The sequence below is a fragment of the Pan troglodytes genome, chromosome 8, assembly GCF_028858775.2.
Source record: "Pan troglodytes isolate AG18354 chromosome 8, NHGRI_mPanTro3-v2.0_pri, whole genome shotgun sequence".
NCBI lineage: Eukaryota > Metazoa > Chordata > Mammalia > Primates > Hominidae > Pan > Pan troglodytes.
Window position 1 is genome coordinate 45,796,346 of NC_072406.2, and position 21,617 is coordinate 45,817,962.

General features: G+C 35.1%; 1 protein-coding gene across 30 annotated transcripts in view; it reads left to right on the plus strand.

Annotated features, from left to right (window-relative positions):
* Positions 1-21,617, plus strand: part of CCDC7 (coiled-coil domain containing 7) — a 411,675-nt gene that overhangs the window by 373,329 nt on the left and 16,729 nt on the right. For all 30 annotated transcript variants that reach the window (XM_063781580.1, XM_063781581.1, XM_063781579.1 and 27 more), the window contains 8 exons: positions 676-759; positions 976-1,059; positions 1,293-1,376; positions 1,792-1,875; positions 3,249-3,332; positions 4,012-4,134; positions 7,234-7,359; positions 9,822-9,911. In XM_063781580.1, the coding sequence (XP_063637650.1) occupies positions 676-759; positions 976-1,059; positions 1,293-1,376; positions 1,792-1,875; positions 3,249-3,332; positions 4,012-4,134; positions 7,234-7,359; positions 9,822-9,911 (759 nt within the window). The remainder of the gene's footprint in view (positions 1-675; positions 760-975; positions 1,060-1,292; positions 1,377-1,791; positions 1,876-3,248; positions 3,333-4,011; positions 4,135-7,233; positions 7,360-9,821; positions 9,912-21,617) is intronic.

The following is a 21,617-nucleotide window of genomic DNA, read 5'->3' on the forward strand; positions in this document are numbered from 1 at the left end:
GAAAAGTCTAGACTGGCCTAGCCTCCCAGCCTACATCTTTCTCCTGTGCTGGATGCTTCCTGCCCTCGTGTGAGTTAATACTTAATAAACTCCCATCTCTATCATCTGTATCTATCTATATATCTATATCTATATCTTCTATTACTTCTTTCCCTCTAGAGAACCCTAACTGATACAGATTTTGGTACCAGGAGTGGTTCTAGAGGAACAGAATATTAAGGATGGAGTTCTTTTGTTGGTTTTGGGGTTTCTGGAGTTGGCTGCTTAATGTGATTAAACACAAAAATGTTAAGGACTGTACTTCTAATAGTGTGGAGAACACCGATAAAGAGCTGAAATTGTGGAAAAACGTACACAAGCTCTTATCATGCAAGTGGCTGACCTGCAATGAAAGGTGCATGCACAGCTGGAAGAGGTATAATAAAGGGGTCAATTAAAACACAATTTAAATGTCACCAAGGTAAAAAAAATTTTTTTCAAGACTAATATTTATGGTTTATTCATATTCCTGGAGTTAAATTAAGTATGAACCTTTAATGACAATAGTACCAATATGTTAGTATTATATAGGTGAAATTCTAAATGAATATCCTCCTATAATTAAACACATACACATACTCAGATATGATAATGTTTACCTTTCAAAATATATTGATATCTGTTTTATTTATATAGAGACTGATAAGGAACACTTAGCAGATGATACTGGAAGAGGTATAATAAAGGGATCAATCAATGCACAACTAAAGGGTCACCAAAGTAAGAAAAAGAATTTTTCACATCTAATATTTATGGCTGATTGATATTCCCTGAGTTAAATTAAGTATAGACCTTTAATAACAAAACTACCTATATTATAGTGTTACATAAGTAAAATTATTCATGAGTATCCTCCTATAATTAAACACACAAACACACACAAGTATGGTAATGATAATCTTACAAAATATACTGAAATCTGTTTTATTTCTATAGAGACTGATAAGAACTTCTTTGCCTATGCTACTGGAAGAGGTCTAATGAAGGAGTCAACCACGACACAATTAAAAAGGCACCCAGGTAAGAAAAAACAATTTCAAGACTAATATTTATGGTTTATTTATATTCCTGGAGTTAAGTGTGGACATTTAATGGCAATAGTACCTATATGTTGGTATACACAGGTAAAATTCTTCATGAATACCCTTCCATAATTAAACACACACACACACACACACACACACACAGATACACACAGAGGTGTGGTAATGTTTACCTTATAAAATATATTGAAATCTGTTTTATTTCAATAGAGACTGATAAGGAATTCTTGGCAGATGCTATTGGAAGAGGTATAATAATAGGGCCAATCACTATACAACTGAAGAGTCACCGAGGTAAGAGAAAGAATTTTTCAAGTCTAATATTTAGGCTTATTTATATTCCCTGAGTTAAATTAAGTATAGACCTTTAATGACAACAGTACCTGTATCATAGTACTTTCCATAGCAAAAGATGCTATTGGAAGACATATAATAAAGGGACTATCAATGCACAATTAAAGAGTCACCAGGGTAAGAAAAAGAATTTTTGAGTCTAATATTTGTGACCTATTTATGTTCCCTGAGTTAAGTATAGACCTTTAATGACAACAGTGTCTACATGTTATTATTACATAGGTACCTATATCATAGTGTTACATTGGTGAAATTCTTCATGAATATCCTTCTATAATTAGTTAAACACACACGTATACACATGTATGGTAATGTTTACCTTATAAAGTATTTTGAAATCTGTTTAATTCTATAGAGACTGATAAAGAACTCTTAAAAGATGCTATTGGAAGAGATATAATAAAGGGACCAATCAGTGCACAATTAAAGAGTCACCAGGGTAAGAAAAAGAATTTTTGAGTCTAATATTTGTGACCTATTTATGTTCCCTGAGTTAAACTAAGTATAGACATTTAATGACAATAGTGCCTACATGTTAGTGTTACATAGGTAAAATTCATCATGAATATCCTTTAATTAAGCTCTAGCATTTACTATCAGTGGAACATTAGCATATTATTGGTTTTAAAACTCATCCATTTGAAAAGTAATGCATAAAAATTCAGTGTTACAGTTACCTTAGAGTAGTCTCAGTGTAGGCATTTCCAAAGCTATTCTACTTACTTTTGTTTCTGAAAAGTGGTATTTAATTAGCAAAAGCAGAAAGGCAAAAGCACAAAGGCTAGCTGAAGACTGCGATGACAAGAGGAGTATAACACATAATTATTTCACTGGTTATCCATTCCCTCTATTTGATAAAAATGTCAGGCAAATTTATAAAATCTCACCTGCAATACAGTACTTTATTTGTGTTACATAATTCAGAGATTACATTACTGGCTTTCATCTTGGTGTAAGGGTTTTATGTAGTTATACAATTTTCTTTATCTCTGGTGTGATACAAAAAGAGGCAGACAGCTTAACAGAGAAATAAGGTAAAGAGACACATTCGAAGCCAGCCCTCTAAAACCAATGTTATCCAAGGTACTGGATGCATGTTCAAGGCTCTGCCCCTTGGAGAGCAGCAGTAGCACTTCACACTACAGGCAAGAGACTTTAGTACAATAGCCCAGTCACATCGCTATGCAAATAAATAAGGAGAGAACAATGACAAGCCCCAGATAGAGGAGGAGGAAATCAGTACCTGGAGATGCTACAATATACTATGGAAACTGTCAAATCTTGAGCAAAAATTATTAACATGCAAAGAAACAGTCAAGTGTGACCTACACCAAGGAAAAGGGCATGCCACAATAACTGTTTATGAGAGTCCCAGGTGTTGGAACTAGCCAACGAAACCTCAAAGCACTTATTATAAGTGTGTTCTTAGAGTTAAAGGAAATTATTCTTAAGGAAGAAAAGGAAGGTAACAGAGATATCAGCAAATAATATAGAAATTTCAAAAGACAACACGGCAAAACCCTGTCTCTACAAAAAATACAAAAATTAGCCAGGCATGGTGGTGCACACCTGTAGTCCCAGCTACTTGGAGAGGCCAAGGCGGGGGACCACTTGAGCCCAGGAGGTTGAAACTGCAGTCAGCCATGTTCACACCTCTGCACTCCAGCCTGAGTGACAGAACAAGATCCTGTCTCTAAAAAAAAAAAGGAAAAGAAAAGAAAAAGAAATTTCAAAAGAAAAAAGAACTAAAATACATATGTGACATAAATGGTTACCTTACAAAGTGTTTTGAAATGTGTTTTATGTCTATAGAGACTGATGTAGAACCCTTGACAAATGCCATTGGTTCAAGTAAAACAATTGGTGAGATAAAGACACAACTAAGGACTCACTATGGTAAGAATAATAATTTTAAGTCTAATATTTACAGTTTATCTTCTCTGGGGTTTAAGTATGAATCTTTAATGATAACAGTACCTATATGTTAATATTTCATGGGCAAATGTCTTCATGAATTTTCTCATATAATTAGTTAAACTCTCGTATTATCAATGGGAAATTAGCTAGAAAGTTTTAAAACCTCTAGACAATGATTTTTAAAAATATGAGGTTTATAATTCTCTGTTTAAATAAATGTTTTCTTCAATAATCCATGTTACTTTTATAGCAATAGAATTTATGAAAAATAAATCTAATAAACATTGGTTCAATTGGGGCAGGGGGGATCCAGTAGCTTATACATAGACTTCTGACCTCCAAAACTATCTTTCTAAGTGTATCCTTTTAAATGTAGACTATGGATCAATTATAGAAATGAACATTTGGTCAAAGTAAAATAAAGTTGGGATAAAGGTTGAAATTAAGGAAGATACTGTCACAGAATGCAGAACAAAGACAAGAAAGAGAAAATGATGAGAGACTACACAGAAATTTAAGTAATAAACAAGTGGCCATTTAATAAAATGTGGGAAGAAAAATTACCAAGGCAGAAATAAAGACAAATACGTGGAGATGGGATTAGTGTGTGAATAGTCAAGAGTATTCATGCACTTTTTCTTTTAAAATTTTATTTTAGATGTGAACTTATTTAAAAACAAAGATATGTCCGTACAACGTCAAGAAGGTATCTTTACTAGGAGAATTACACCAAGTAAATTCCCAACAAAAGTGATCAATTTATCACCCTTTGAAAATAAAGGTAAAGAATTATGTATGTAGATATGAATTCAGTATCTAATTACCTAGAATAGTTTTAAAGTATGCTTTTTCATTTACTCTTTTTGCATCTTACTTTTTTTTCAGAAATATCTTAGGAAAATTCTTACAAGCGTAAAAATAAAATGGTTTTAATTCATCCTTTTTATTGGCAGCATGATACTTCATAGTAAGAACACTTTATTCAATCATTCTACTAAAGAGCATTGACTTTTTAGGCTTGAGATTTCTTATTAAATTATACATGGATCTTTATCATTAAATGATATTTCCAAATTGCTTTCCTAAAGAGCTATTAAAATTAACATTTTCATCAGCAATCTTTAGGGAAAATTCTCTTCTGTGTGTAAGTATCTGCAATATGGATTGCTGGGTTTTTTTTTTTTTTTTCATTTATACCCATCTGAAAGTTACTAAATTATATCTCACTCTTATTTTAATTTTTTATTTTCATATTTGTTAGTGTTTTACTACTCCATATCTACCCTAAAACTTAAAAAAGCATAAAACAGTAACCACTTAGGTAACTGATGATTGTCTTGGCTGGGCTAACTTATGCATTTTTGGTCAAATTATCAATTCACCTATATGTATGGCGGTTGGCTGGCTGTTGTTTGAGACAATGGTGTAGAATGGGCCCATTCAGTAAATAGAAACTTTACTGGTTGTTCAAAAAGAAAGCAAGAGGGCCCGGCGCGGTGGCTCACACATGTAATCCCAGCACTTTGGGAGGCCGAGGCAGGCAGATCACGAGGTCAAGAGATAGAGACCATCCTGGCCAACATGGTGAAACCCTGTCTCTACTAAAAATACAAAAATTAGCTGGGCATGGTGGCACATGCCTGTAGTCCCAGCTACTTGGGAGGCTGAGGCAGGAGAATCGCTTGAATCCAGGAGGTGGAGGTTGCAGTGAGCCGAGATCATGCCACTGCACTCCAGCATGGCGAAAGAGCAAGACTCCGTCTCAAAAAAAAAAAAAAAAAAAAAAAAAGAAAAGAAAAGAAAAAGAGAAAGCAAGAATGTAAAAAGTAGATGACTAAGTATAAAGTTGTTAACTTGGTAACTGAAAGTATTAAAAGAAGTCTAAGGTTACATGGAGGAAGCAATTACAGAAAGAAATTGCCATACGCAGAACTGAAGGAGACCTCTGCATAGGGTATAGATTGGTTGATGCTAGTGTCCCTGATTCTGCAGGGGGGAACTTGGATCCCTACTTCTGAAGGCGGGGGGCACTGGCCATCTACTGCTAGTTTCTAAGTGGGGAGGAATAATAAAACTGGTTCTTCAAATGGTGGAAAAAAATGCAAACTCTTTGTTGCCATGGGAGGAATTGCTACTTTTGGGATAAGGAAACAATACCAGGATGTTCTTCACAGAAACTGAAAAGAGACAGGAAGCTCTCAAAGCCCACCAGGAACAAAATGAGAAGAACAAGTCTGTCCTTTTTCCTCCAAATTTGCAGATTTCCTCTATCTAGCCTATCTTGCACGGCCTACCTTGGAGCTACTTTGCAAAGCAAAAATGTGGTCTGCAGAATCCCCAGATCCAGTATCATGAAGCAGAGTGTAGAAGGGTGGTTTGGCGGCTAAACTTAATAACTGGCCCAGGAGGTGACTTGGCTGCATGTTTCTCATCATCCAGCCAACTAGCTAGGAGTCTTCAAGTTCTAAGAGCAGCATGCGGGCAAGCCTCAATGTATGAGCAGTTTTGAAGTCTCTGCTCACATTCATTTACTTTTGTCATATTCACCAAAGTCATATAACTAAGACCAGAGTTAGTATGGAAGAACATCAATACAAGTAGGCAAGAACACAGAGACCGTCACTGAAATCAATCCACCACAGTGTTCCTGCTGATTGAGAATATTCATGGCCCTCCCACATGCAAAATAGAATCAGCTCTTCCCAGGACCCCACAAATTCTTATCCAATTTTGGCATCAGTGCCAAAGACCACGATATTGTGATATATAATCATTTTCAGAGGCAGCTTCTATGATATGACTTCTTTTGATACAGAGATTTTTTTTGAAATGTCACTTGTCTCTGACAACACACACACACACACACACACGCACACACACACACACACACACAGAGACATGCAATGTAACAGTGGTGAGACAGGGACAGACCACAGAAGACACTCCCATTAACAAACAGCAGGGAGAAACGAAGGCAAATATGGCAGTCAATAATCCATACAGTAAGGTCACCTATTTCACCCTTCAATAGCATTATAATTTTCTCAGTAAAAACATACATGAAAAAATAAATGAACCAGGATATTGGAGGATACCAGAATGGAATGCAGGCTGGGGCAAATGGAATTGATCGTTTCTAGTCTCTGTGTTCTTTATTTCTGCTTTGATCTTTATTTTTTTTTCTTCTGGTAGATTTATGCTTAGTTCTGCTTTTACTACTTCTGTGAAGTGTAATTTTAGGTTGTTTATTTGATTCTTCTTTTATGATGTAGACATTTAATGCTATAAACTTTCCTCTTAGGACTACTTTTGCCGCATCCCATGAAGTTTTTGTATGTTACGTTTTTATTTTCTTTTGTCTGTAGATATATTTAAATTTCCCTTTTTAAGTTCCTTCTTGACACAGTAGTTCTTCAGGAGCATATTGTTTAATGTTTCAAAGATTTATTAAGTTTCTTTTTATTCTCCTGTTACTGATATCTAGTTGATATTTGATGTAATTTTGATCTTACATTGTTAAGACCTCTTTTGTGGCCTAACATATGATCTGTTCTGGAGAATGTTCTTTGTGCACTTGAGAAGAATGTGTATCCTGTTACTGTTGGATAGAACATTGTGTAATTGTCTGATAAATATGCTTTATCTTATGTGTAGTTCAATTCCAGTGTTTATTTATTTTCTATCTGGATGACCTGTCTCTTGTTCAATAATAGGGGATATTGAAATTTTGTTGCAGTCTATGTATCCTTTCAGTTTTTTTAAATGTTTGCTTTATATATTTAGATGCTTTGATGTTGTGTGCATATATACTGTGTGAGTATTAAAAATAATTACAAATGTCATCTATTGTATGGCTAACATATTTTCTAAATCTTTCTAGAGGAAACTTATGAGTACTCTTCACCCTATGTGACTGCACCTTCAAAAGCAATTTATAGAACATATAGGGCTGGTCCAAGCTTTTCTAAAGACATCCACCTTCCTTTACTGAATCAACTCCCTTCAGGTAATTTTTAATATTTTTAGTGTACAGTGTGATTTTTAAAATAAAGCTATAACTAAATGTAAATAACCAAGTTGTGATAGCTTTAGTCATATAACAGTTTGGCAAAACATAAATGAAAGGAAATTGTGAGTTAAGTGCATCTAACATTTGTTCATTCTTAGCAATGAGTAGTGTCCCTGGCATTTCTCTTCCTCTTCTCCATTATGACTAAATTGGAGCTCCATTTCTGTTCTCCACCTTCTTGTCTTGTTGACTACTGTAGATTTTGTGGATGACTGAGATAAACTCATTTTATAACCTCTTTCTTATATTTATGTATCCCTCTTTTATTCAACCCCAGGGAGAGCATACAATAGAAAGACAACATAAGGATAGGTGAGAAGAAAAATAAATCATATGTTTAGTTTTTCCCTTCCCTTCATTATCATCTACCTAGGCTTTTAACTCCATTAATATCTAAGAACTAAGATTCGATTCTTATCTGTCACTCCAGAGGCATCATTATATAATTATCACCCTGGTACATTTTCTACAGTTAATTGAGTTTGAATTTTTTTATTTTTTTATAAACGGAGTCTTGCTCTGTCGCCCAGGCTGGAGTGCAGTGGCATGATCTTGGCTCACTGCAACCTCCACCTTCTGGGTTCTCCTGCCTTAGCCTCCTGAGAGTTTGAACCTTTTAAAAAATGTAAATCATTTTTCTTTGATTTATTCTGTGCTCTAAAATAAATATCCATGGCACTTTCTATCCATAAAGGTTCTAAGTAAAAAATCAATAGGAAATGCAGAAAGTTGACTATTACTTTTATTTATTTTTTTACTACATGCAATATAAAAGGAAAAAGAAAACAGTAAAAAGATATTTGGGCTTGCTTCTGGAAAAGCAAATGAATGTAAGCAAAGAAAGTGAAATCCATGTTCTTTCCCAGTGAGCTAGAAGAAAAAATGGTTAGAAATTATATATGACAAAAGAGGAAAGTTTAAAATAATAAGCAAAATCCTGGGCTTCAGTGGATACAAAATAAAGTTGACAAGATAGGCTAGGACTCAAAAGGAGGGTTTTGTTGGTTGGAACTCCTAGCTTTTTATAGCTTCTCAAGCTGGGTTAGTCATTGTTCATTATATTTTAGATAAATGTAATTGATTTGGGGTTCACTTGTTACTTCATATCACCTACAACACTGCTTTTCATTAATGTAGCTCCTGGTTTTTCCTATAATTTGGGTTTTTTTTCTAAGCCCAAGTCTTTTACTTGAAGAATATACTAATTAGAAGCAGTAATAATAATGCTTAAAGAAAACAAAGAGGAGAATAAAATTAATAAATGGTCTAAATAGTCTAATATCTATACTCTTGCTTTATGATTACAGAGGAATAATAATGGTCTTCTCTTATGGATTGAATGAAAACTATAATAGCATAAAATATTTTAAAATTTTTCATGAAAGCATTTGGCCTTTGAATCTAAAAATAATGGCAGATATACATTTTTCAAGCAAACACTTGCCTTAAGGAATGGAAGAATTGAATGTTTCATTTCTGTGCAAAAAATATACTGAGGAAAGTCAACATATTAATGTAAAATTTTACTAACTTTGAGAAAGTACCATTCAAATGTTTCACCTTCTGCTTTTAATGTCAGCATTTTTCCTCCAAATAAGCAGGTGTTGAAACTAGTTTTAATTATATAGTTTTGTTTTTAGCAGTGTTCAAAATATGTATCTTTACAATTGCATTTCTAGTATCTCCTCCTTAATTATAGCACTAGATTTCTCATTGTGGGACTATAAACTTCTTTTTAAATAAAATGATACAATGTTTTATATAGAGATGAAAACTTTATCTAAAAATTTGCATTTTAATATTCACATTTTTTACTGTCCTGCAAAAAGGCTCATTCTCTGACATTTTTATCTATGACCTTTCTAGTCTTTATTTGTTTTCATATTTTTTACTTTTATTTCAGATTCATGGGGTATATGTGCAGGTTTGTTACATGGGTATACTGCATGACATTGAGGTTTGGGATATGACTGGTCCCATCACCCAGGCAGTGAGCACAGTGCCCAATAGGCAGTTTTTCAGCCCATGACCCTCTCTCTCTCCCCACTAGGGATCTCCACTTCATTGTTCCCATATTTATGTCCATGCTTTCCCAAGGTTTAACTCCTTCTTGTAAGTAAGAACATGTGGTATTTGGTTTTCTGATCCTATGTTAATTTGCTTTAGTCTTTCTTTTTCTTGATTTGTACTCTTATAATGCACTCTTATAAATATCAAATACTAGGCAAGAAAAAATCAGAGAGAAAATATTTGTGTCAGGTAAGCTGCTTTATCTAAATTACTGAAAAAAAGTTGTAAGGAAACTGTGTTTTAGAATACTAAGATTTATTTTAACATTTTAAAAGTTGAAATTACTTAATTTACCACATAATTTAATAACACTGTTCTCATTTTTTTAGGGCATTCGAAAGTTGTTACCTTAAGCCAAAAAACTATTGAATTTACTCTGCCTACTGTGACCAATACAATTGGAAAACCTACCTATAAAGGTAAAAGAATCACTACAATACAGACATATGAAATAAAACTTTATGCTATATTCTCATTGTCTCTATTTACCAACCTCAAACCTCTGGGCTTCCTTCTTCAAACAACCAATCTTATGAGTGAGGCATAGTTTCCCAAACCTTTCTTCAAACAAGTAAAAGTATATATGTAAACAGTGGTTTGTGGTTCTGAATAACCACAGGCTTATATGCTTATATCCTCCTCACTTTTGACCCCGGTAAATTGATAGAAATTTCTTTCATCTGTCACATTTTTAAGCTGCTGCATGATATTCTATGATGTGAATGCATCCTAATTTATTCAACGATTCCTCTACAGAATAACATTTTATCATCGTTTTTTGCCACTACAAGCAATGGTGCAATAAATACCATTGTTCATATATATTTATGTCACAGTGATTGCATTTCTATAAAAAAGAACGTGTAAGTGAGGTTGGTGCATTAAAGGTATATATCATTTTAATTTTAATAGATATTAGCAAACGTTTCAAATTACTATGGCTAATAGTTCTGCTAGTAAATGCATGAAATGCCTATTTCCAAGCACCTAAGCCAGAACTAGACTTTTCATGCATTGGAAATATTAAGAATATTAAATAATATTGTTAAGATATCAGTACCACTCAAAGTGATCTAAGGATTCAGTGCAATCTCTATTGAAATCCCAAATACTTTTTTTTACAGAAAAATGTAAGTTTTTTTTTTTTTTTTTTAATTCATACAGAATCTTAAGGCAGCAGTCCTCAACCTTTTTGACAGCAGGGACCGGTTTCGTGGAAGACAATTTTTCCATGGAATGGTGGTGGGGGAATGATTTTAGGATGATTCAGGCGCATTACATTTATTGTGCACTTTATTTCTATTATTATTACACTGTAATATATAATGAAATAATTATACAATTCACCATAATGTAGGATCAGTGGTAGCCCTAAGCTTGTTTTCCTGAAACTAGGTGGTCCCATCTGGGGGTGATGGGAGACAGTGATAGATTATCAGGCATTAGATTCTCATAAGGAGCACACAACCTAGATCCCTCTCATGCGCAGTTCACAATAGGGTTTGTGCTCCTATGAGAATCTAATGCTGCCACTGATCTGACAGGAGGCAGAGCTCAAGTGGTAATGCCAGCAATGAGGAACAGCTGTAAACACAGATGAAGCTTCCCTTGCTCACCCACTGCTCACCTCCTGCTGTGTGGCCCAGTTCCTAATAGGCCACAGACCAAGAGTTGGAGACCCTGTCCCTATAAGGGACCCGATAGTCAAAATAATCTTGACAAAGAACAAAATTGAAAGACTTACACTTCATAATTTCGAAGCTTACTGCAAAACTACAATAACCAAAACAGTATGGTACTGGCCTAAAGACAAACACATAGTCTGATGGAATAGGATAGAGAGCTGAGAAATAAACCCTCACATATATGGTCAAATGATTTTTTACAAGAGTGCTAAGACTAGTCAGTATGGAAAAAATAGTCTTTACAACATATGATGCTGAGAAAACTAGATATCCACATGCAAAATAATGACGTTGTGCCCTTTATCTTACACATACAAAAATTAACTCAAAGTAGACCGAAAACCTAAAACTAAGAGCTGTACTTTAAAACTCTTAGAAGAAAACATAGGAGAAAACCATATATTGGATTTGGCAATGACTTCTTGGATGATACCGAACACACTGTCCAAAAAAATAGACATGTTAGAATTTATCAAAATTAAAAACTTTCAGTCATCAATGGAAAATATCAAGAGGAAAAAGGCAAACCACAGAATGGGAGAAAATATTTTTAAATCACATATCTGATAAGGTACTAATAATCCAGAATATATAGAGACCTCCTACAACTCAACCACAACAACAGAACTCAATTTTAAAATGGGCATAGGCCAGCCTCCTAGAGAAACACTAATCTGATCTGATCACCCTACCCTCTGGACTGAACACGCACAGCACCCTGCCTCCCTGGATCGGGAAAGCCCTCTACAGCCTGAGTTGCTGAGGTGCCCCACCTCCCTAGGAGTGAAGCCAACATTGCACTGCTGCACACCCCCCAGGGCCAAAGCCACAGATGTGCCCCCATCATTCTTGGACCTTGCTGTCACTGCACCTGACCTCACAGAGCCTGCGCCACTGCTGTGTCCCATTACTCCAGGGCTTAGAGTTCTTGGTGCATGAATTGCCACTGTGTCCTATTGGTTCTGTAGCCTGAATTGCAATTGTACACTGCTCATTGGGGCCTAAACCTCTGGAAAACCTCTTCCTTCCCAGAGCCATGCCATTGCTGCACCCTAACACCCAGGATGAGTCAGCAACATGCCTGATCCTGGGCCTGAGATACTGGGAAGTGCCTCAGAGTCACAGTACTTGGCCTTGTGGGAGAGCTGCATCACCCATACCTAAAAGAATAAACCTGGACCTACACCACAGGTGTCCTGGCAGTTCAACAAGACACTGAGCCCCAGACCCCAGCTCCACAGCCACTCTGAGCACCTGTTCCCTGTAACACAGCACTGCTTGGCTGCCTCTGGCCTGTGTCAGGCTCAACACCAAGAGAGATGCCCTCAGGTAAATCTACTACTATGGGGAAACTAGAACAGAAGGATCCTTAAAGTCCTTTACACTGAGAAATGGACTCCACTACTGTGCCTACCCAGAATGAGAGCCACTGCACTTTGCCCAACTAATACCTGCAGACAATATCTGCAGGTGACAGTCTCCCCAAGGAAGCCACTATAAAAACAAAAATTAGCAAATAGAACTTAATTAAACTAAAGACCTTCAGCACTTTCCATCCAACAGCAGCAGAACATACATTTTTTTCTAGTGCACATGGAACATTCTTAAGGATAGACCATATATTAGGCCATAAAACAAGTCTTAACAAATTCAAGAAGATCAAGAATATACCTAATACTATTTCTGAAAACAATGGTATGAAATTAGAAATTAAAAACAAAAGGAATCTTGAAAATTTACAAATATGTAGAAGTTTTAAAACATGCTCCTGAACAACCAACCAGTAGGTGAAAGAAGAAATCAAAAGCAATACTTAAAAATATATTGAGACAAATGACAATAGAATCACAACGTATCAAAATCTATGGGAAGCAGCAAAAGTAATTCTAAGAGGGAAGCTTATAGCAATAAATGACCACATTATAAAAGAAGAAAGATTCCAAATAAATAGCCTAATGTTATGCCTCACGGAGTTGGAAAAAGAAAAACAAGCCAAAGTTTGCAGAAGGAAAGAAATAATAAAGATTAGACCAGAATTAAATCGAATAGAGAATAGAAAAACTATAGAAAAAAAAATCAATAAAACCAAGAGTTGCTTTTTTTGAAAAAAAAAAAATAAAATAGACAAAATCCTTGCTAGGCAAACTAAGAAAAGAAGAGAAAAACTCAAATAAAATCAGAAATGAAAATGAAGACATTATAGTAGATACCAAAGAAATTAAAAGGATCATAAGAGACTAGTATGAAAAACTATATGCCAACAAATTGGATAAAATAAAGGAAATGAATAAATTCCTCAAAAAATATAAGCTACCAAGATTGAATCAGGAAGAAATAGAAAGCTTAGACAAACCAATACCAAATAAAAAGGTTGAAGAAGTAATTAAAAGCGTTTCAACAAAAAAGGTCAGAACATTTCGAGGTGGCTTCACAGCTTCACACCTTCACATTTGAATACTACGAAACATTCACAGAAGAATTATCAGTGCTTCTTAAACTCTTCCAAAAAAATCGCACTAGAAGGAGTATTTTCAAACACGTTTTATGAGGCCAGCATCACCTCGAGACGTAAGCCAAAGAAAGACACCACAGGAGAAGAAAACTACAGAGCAATATCTCTGATGAACATTGATGCAAAAATGCTCAATTAAACATTATCAAACTGAATTCAACAACAATTAAACATTATCAAACTTAATTGAAAACAACAACAAAATTGAACATCATGAGCAAGTGGGATCTATTGCTGACATGTAGGGCTGGTTGATCATGGGTAAATTAGTCAATGTGATACTTCATATTCACAGGATAATCTCAGATGATCCCCCATGATGATCTCAGTTGACAAAGAAAAAGCGTTTGACAAAGTTCAGCATTCTTTCTTTATTGAAAGTTTTAATAGTATAGGTATAGAAGGAAAGTTCCTCAACATAACAGAGGCCATTTATGAAAAATCTACAGCTGATGGAGGAATATTTTCCAAGCAAATGGAAAGCAAAAAAAAACCAGGGATTGCAATCTTAGTCTCTGATAAAACAGACTTTAAACCAACAAAGATCAAAAGAGACAAGGGTATTACATAATGGTAAAAGGATCAAAGCAACAAAAAGAGCTAACTATCCTAAATATATGTGCATCCAATACAGGAGCACCCAGATTCATAAAAAAAAGTTCTTAGAGACCTACAAAGAGACTTGGACTCCCACACAATAATAGTGGGAGACTTTAACAACCCCGTGTCAATATTAGACAGATCAATGAGACAGAAAATTGACAAGGATATCCAGGACTTGAACTCAGCTCTGGACCAAGCAGACCTAATAGACATCTACAGAACTCTCCACCCCAAATCAACAAAACATACACTTTTCTCAGCACCACATTGCACTTATTCTAAAATTGACCACTTAATTGGAAGTAAAGCACTCCTTAGCAAATGCAGAATAAGGGAAATCATAACAAATAGTCTCTCAGACCACAGTGCAATCAAATTAGAACTCAGGATTAAGAAACTCACTCAAAACCACACAACTACATGGAAACTGAACAACCTGCTCCTGAATGACTACTGGGTAAATAACGAAATGAAGGCAGAGATAAAGATGTTCTTTGAAACCAATGAGAACAAAGAGCATATGAGAACCTCTGCGACACATTTAAAGCAGTGTGTAGAAGGAAATTTATAGCACTAAATGCCCACAAGAGAAGGCAGAGAAGATCTAAAATCGACACACTAACATCACAATTAAAAGAACTAGAGAAGCAAGAGCGAACAAATCCAAAAGCTAGCATAAGACAAGAAATAACTAAGATCAGAGCAGAACTGAGGGAGAGACACGAAAAACCCTTCAAAAAATCAGTGAATCCAGAGTTGGTTTTCTTGAAAAGATCAACAAAATAAATAGGCCACTAGCCAGACTAATAAAAAAGAAAAGAGAAGAATCAAATAGATGCAATAAAAAATGATAAAGGGGATATCACCACCGATCCCACAGAAATACAAACTACCATCAGAGAATACTATAAACGCCTCTACGCAAATTAACTAGAAAATCTAGAAGAAATGGATAAATTCCTGTACACATACACCCTCCCAAGACTAAACCAGGAAGAGGTCGAATCCCTGAATAGACCAATAACAAGTTCTGAAATTGAGGCAGCAATTAATAGCCTATTAACCAAAAAAAGTCCAGGACCAGACGGATTCACAGCCAAATTCTACCAGAGGTACGAAGAGGAGCTGGTACCATTCCTTCTGAAACTATTCCAAACAATAGAAAAAGAGAGAATCCTACCTAACTTATTTTATGAGGCCAGCATCATCCTGATACCAAAACCTGGCAGAGAAAACAGAAAAAAAGAAAATTTCAGGCCAATATCACTGATGAACATCGATGTAAAAATCCTCAATAAAATACTGGCAAACCGAATCCAGCAGCGCATCAAAAAGCTTATCCACCACGATTAAGCCGGCTTCATCCCTGGGATGCAAGGCTGGTTCAGCATACACAAATCAATAAACATAATCCATCACACAAACAGAACCAATGACAAAAGCCACATGATTATTTCAATAGATGCCGAAAAGGCCTTTGACAAAATTTAACAGCCCTTCATGCTAAAAACTCTTAATAAACTAGGCATTGATGGAATGTATCTCAAAATAATAAGAGCTATTTATGACAAAGCTACAGCCAGTATCACACTGAATGGGCAAAAACTGGAAGCATTCCCTTTTAAAACCGGCACAAGACAAGGATGCCCTCTCTCACCACTCCTATTCAACATAGTGTTGGAAGTTCTGGCCAGGGCAATCAGGCAAGAGAAAGAAATAAAGGGTATTCACTTAGGAAAAGAGGAAGTCAAATTGTCTCTGTTTGCAGATGACATGATTGTATATTTAGAAAACCCCATCATCCAGGCCCCAAATCTCCTTAAGCTGATAAGCAACTTCAGCAAAGTCTCAGGATAAAAAAGCAATGTGCAAAAATCACAAGCATTCCTATACACCAATAACAGACAAACAGAGAGCCAAATCATGAGTGAACTCCCATTCACAATTGCTACAAAGAGAATCAAATACCTAGGAATCCAACTTACAAGGGATGTGAAGGACCTCTTCAAGGAGAACTGCAAACCACTGCTCAAGGAAATAAGAGAGAACATAAATAAATGGAAAAACATTCCATGGTCATGGATAGGAAGAATCAATATCGTGAAAATGGCCATACTGCCCAAAGTAATTTATAGGTTCAATGCTGTCCCAATCAAGCTACCATTGACTTTCTTCACAGAATTGTAAAAAACTACTTTAAATTTCATATGGAACCAAAAAAGAGCCTGCATAGCCAAGACAATCATAAGCAAAAAAAAAAAAAAAAAAAAAAAAGAAAGCTGAAGGCATCATGCTACCTGACTTCAAACTATACTACAAGGCCACAGTAACCAAAACAGCACGGTACTGGTACCAAAACAGATATATAGACCAATGGAACAGAACAAAGGCCTCAGAAATAATGCCACACGTGTAAAACCATCTGATTTTTGATGAACCTGACAAAAACAAGCAATGGGGAAAGGATTCCCTATTTAATAAATGGTGTTGGGAAAACTGGCTAGTCATATGCAGAAAACTGAAACTGGACCCCTTCCTTACACTTTATATAAAAATTAACTCAAGATGGATTAAAGACTTAAACGTAAGACCTAAAACCATAAAAACCCTAGAAGAAAACCTAGGCAATACCATTCAGGACATAGGCATGGGTAGACTTCATGACTAAAACACTAAAAGCAATTGCAGTAAAAGCCAAAATTGACAAATGAGATCTAATTAAACTAGAGCTTCTGCACAGCAAAAGAAACTATCATCAGAGTGAACAGGCAACCTACAGAATGGGAGAAAATTTTTGCAATCTATCCATCTGACAAAGGGCTAATATCCAGAATCTACAAAGAACTTAAACAAATTTACAAGAAAAAAACAATCCCATCAAAAAGTAGGCAAAGGATATGAACAGACACTTCTCAAAATAAGACGTTTATGCAGCCAACAAACATATGAAAAAAAGCTCATCATCACTGGTCATTAGAGAAATGCAAATCAAAACCACAATGAGATACCATCTCATGCCAGTTAGAATGGCGATCATTAAAAAGTCAGGAAACAACAGATGCTGGAGGGGATGTGGAGAAACAGGAACACTTTTACACTGCTGGTGGGACTGTAAATTAGTTCAAACATTGTGGAAGACACTGTGGTGATTCCTCAAGAATCTAGAACTATAAATACCATTTGACCCAGCAATCCCACTACTGGATATATACCCCAAGGATTATAAATCATTCTGCTATAAAGACACATGCACATGTATGTTTATTGCAGCACTATTTACAATAGCAAAGACTTGGAACCAACCCAAATGCCCATCAGTGATAGACTGGATGAAGAAAATGTGGCACATATACACCATGGCATACTATGCAGCCATAAAAAAGAATGAGTTCACGTCCTTTGCAGGGACATGGATGATGCTGGAAACCATCATTCACAGCAAACTAACACAAGAACAGAAAACCAAACACTGCATGTTCTTACTCATAAGTGGGAGTTGAACAGTGAGAATACATGGACACAGGGAGGGGAACATCACACACTGGGGCTTGTCGGGGGTTGGGGGGCTAGGGGAGGGATAGCATTAGGACAAATACCTAATGTAGATGATGGGTTGATGGGTGCAGCAAACCACATGTATACCTATGTAACAAACCTGCACGTTCTGCACATGTACCCCAGAACTTAAGGTATAATAATAAAAAAAAAACCCACAGCTAACATCATAATCAACAGAGAACACCTTAAAACTTTTCCACCAAGATCAGCTACAAGGCAGGGATGTCCACTCTCACCAGTTCTATTTGTTCAACACAGTACTAGAAGTACTATCAAGGACAATCAAACAAATTTGGATTGCAACCAAATCAGAAAGAAAAATACTCTGTTCGAAGACAACATGATCTTATATATGGGAAACCCTAAAGACTACATTATATAAGTGCTAACTTTGCAGGATACAAAATCAACATACAAAAATCAGATACATTTCTATAAACAAATAATGACCTAACTGAAAAAGAAACTTTAAAAGAAATAATTTCATTTATGATAGCATAAAAAAGCTAAGCATTAATTTAACCAAGGAGGTGAAAGATTTGCACACTGACAACTAGAAAACATTGATGGAAGAAATTGAAGAAGTCACAAATAAATGGCAAAATATTCAGTGTTCATGGATGGGAATAATTAACATTGTTATGTTCATAGTACTCAAAGCAATAATACAGACTTAACAAAATACCAATCAAAATTCCAATGGTATTATTCACATAAATAGAAAACAATCCTAAAATTTGTATGAAACCACAAAAAAAACCATGAATAGACAAAGCAGTTACAGATAAAAGGTAAAAACAATTGGAGGCATCACATGTCCTGATTTAAAATTATATTTCAAAGCTATAGTAATCAAACTCATATGGTAATGGCACAAAAACAGAAACACAGACCAATGGAACAGAGAAATCAGAAATCCAAATGTTTATGGTAGACTATTTTTTTTGTTGTTGAGACAGAGACCTACTTTGTCACTTGGGCTAGAACGCAGTGGCATGATCATAGCTCACTGTCACCTTTAACTCCTGGGTTCAAACAATCCTCCTGCCCCAGCCTTTCAAATTGCTAAGACTACAGGTGCACACCACCACATTCAGCTATTTTTTTAATTTTTTGTAGAGGCAGGATCTTGCTACATTGCCAAGGCTGGTCTTGAACTCCCACCACACCAGGCCCAATGATCAATTAATTTTTACAAGGACTCCAGGACTCCAGGTGTATGCAATGGGGAAAGAATAGTCTCTTCAATAAATGGTGCTAGGAAAACTGGATTTCCATATGCAAAAAATATAATTGAACTTTTATCTTACACCATACACAAAAATCAACTCAAAATGGATAGGAGACCTACATGTAAGACCTGAAACTATAAAACTCCTAGAAGAGAACATAGGAGAAAAGATCCTTGATGCTGACTTTGGCAGTGATTTTTTTGTATATTATACCAAAAGCTCAGGCTAAAAAATAAAATAAATAAATAAATAAATAAATAAATAAATAAGGCTGTGTCAAGAAAAAACCTCCCACACTGCAAAGAAAACAATTAACAAAATGAAAAGGCAACCTACTGACTGGTAAAAAAATATATATATTTGCAAACCGTATAACTGATAAGGGGCTAATATCCTAATTTTATAAGGAATACTTACAACTCAACAGCACAAAAACAAATAACTTGATTTTAAAATGGGCAAAAAATCTAAACAGACGTTTCTCTGAAGAAGACACAAAAATGGCATCAGTAATCCTTAGGGAAATGCAAATCAAAACTACAATGAGATACCACTTCATAGTCATTAGGATGGCCATTATTAGAAGAAAAAAGGACAGGGTTGGGGAGAGGAGAGAAAGAAAGAGAATAACCACTGTTGGTAAGGATGTGGAGAAATTCAAATCCTTTTTCAAAACCGTAAAAATTATAAAATATTTAGAAAGAAATATAACAAGAAGGGACAATGCCTTTTTCAAAAAAAATTGTAATTATAATTGTCGGCTACTTATAACAAGACCTGAAAAAAGTATTGAGACACAGCAATATCATTTACTATATTAAAATATCAAATTCCAAAGTACATTTATATATATATACACACACACATATATATTACATAATGCAATTAAAATCAGAAATTTTGAGAGCTAAATACATTTATATTTAATAAATAAATTCTAAAGATTAAAGATGAAGTGTTCAAGAACTAAAATGAAAAGAAACCGAACTCCTGTTGTACAATATATACAAAACTCTGGATTAGAGAGTTAAGGCCAAAAAATACAATTTAAATTAGAAGAATAATTAGGAAAATATGTTTAACCGTAATGATAGAAAGAATCATAGGAAATCCTGAAGCTTAAAACTTAAAAGAAAAACATGTCAGACTACTCATTCTTATAGATGTCAATGGGAAAAGAGGTAAAAAATGATATCAAAAGAGAAGTAAAGAAGGGAATGCACTTGCAGTAACGGCAGAGTAGTTCACATACAGCACGACTTCCACAGCTTTGTGTGTAACCACCAAATAAACCTTGAATTCTATCTCAAATCATGCACAGAAATCAAGATGAATCACGTACCTAAATCTTAAATCCCAAAGTATAAAGCACCTTAAAGCACACATAGGAGAATAAGTTTGCGACCTTACTGATGGGAAATAAATTAGTAACCATTAAAGTAAGCTCGATAATTAGACTTGATCAAAATTAAAAACTTCACACATAAAAAGACAGCATTAAGCAAACAAGCACGCTATGAATGGAGAAAAAGTGTTTATAATACATATAGCTTATAATAGACTTCTCTGCAGAATATGTAAAGAACTTTTATGTTAATATTAAAATGACACTCAAATAAAAATTGAGTGTTTTTTTTCTAAAAGCAGATACACAAAAAGAAGGTATACAAAGGACACACAAATGATGAAAATGCATGTAAACAGTATTCACCATTAGTCATCAGTGAATAGCAAGTTAAAGCCACAGTGAGGTACTCCTATTATACACACACACACACACACACACACACGAGAATGGCTAAAGTTATAAAGTGACAATACCAAATGTTGATGAGAATGTGCAGTAACTCTTATTGCTGGTAAGGGTGTAAAATGGTACAACTACTTTGAAAAATTGTTTAGCAGTTTTTTACTATAAGGAGTGTGTACTAATAGAACTTGATTAGAAAGGAGTATGAGGAATCGTTCTTAGAGTGATGGCAATGTTCTGTTACATAATCAAATTGTGGGTTACACAGCTGCAGGCATTGTCAAAACTCACCTGTTATAATAACTAAGATTCATTCCTCCATGTAAATTCAACTCCCAGAATGAGAACTACAAATAAATATTGAGCTCTAGTTATATGTTTGGTTTTCATCACTGTATGGCTTGGTGATCCTTTTTGTGCATTTTAAGTTCAAGCAAACAAGCAAACACATTAAGGGTAACAGCCACCATGTTTTCCCATTATTGGAAAAGGTAAGTTTAAATATGGAAAGAGGAATGAGTAGATTAACCCTGTAGTATATTGAATTAGAGTTGAAAATATCTGCATGAACCCACAGGTTTATACAAACGCACACATCCTTTAGCTGTTCCTGCTCAGAGAACCTAAAAGCAATGACACATCGATAGGAATGAGCACACCTAGCACCCAAATCTACATTTCTAAATATTATTCTCCATTAAAATGAATCAGGGATTCTTTAAAAAGAGAATTATTCAATGGCTGACATAAATAGAAAATGCAAAATCATACAACTTCTAGATGAC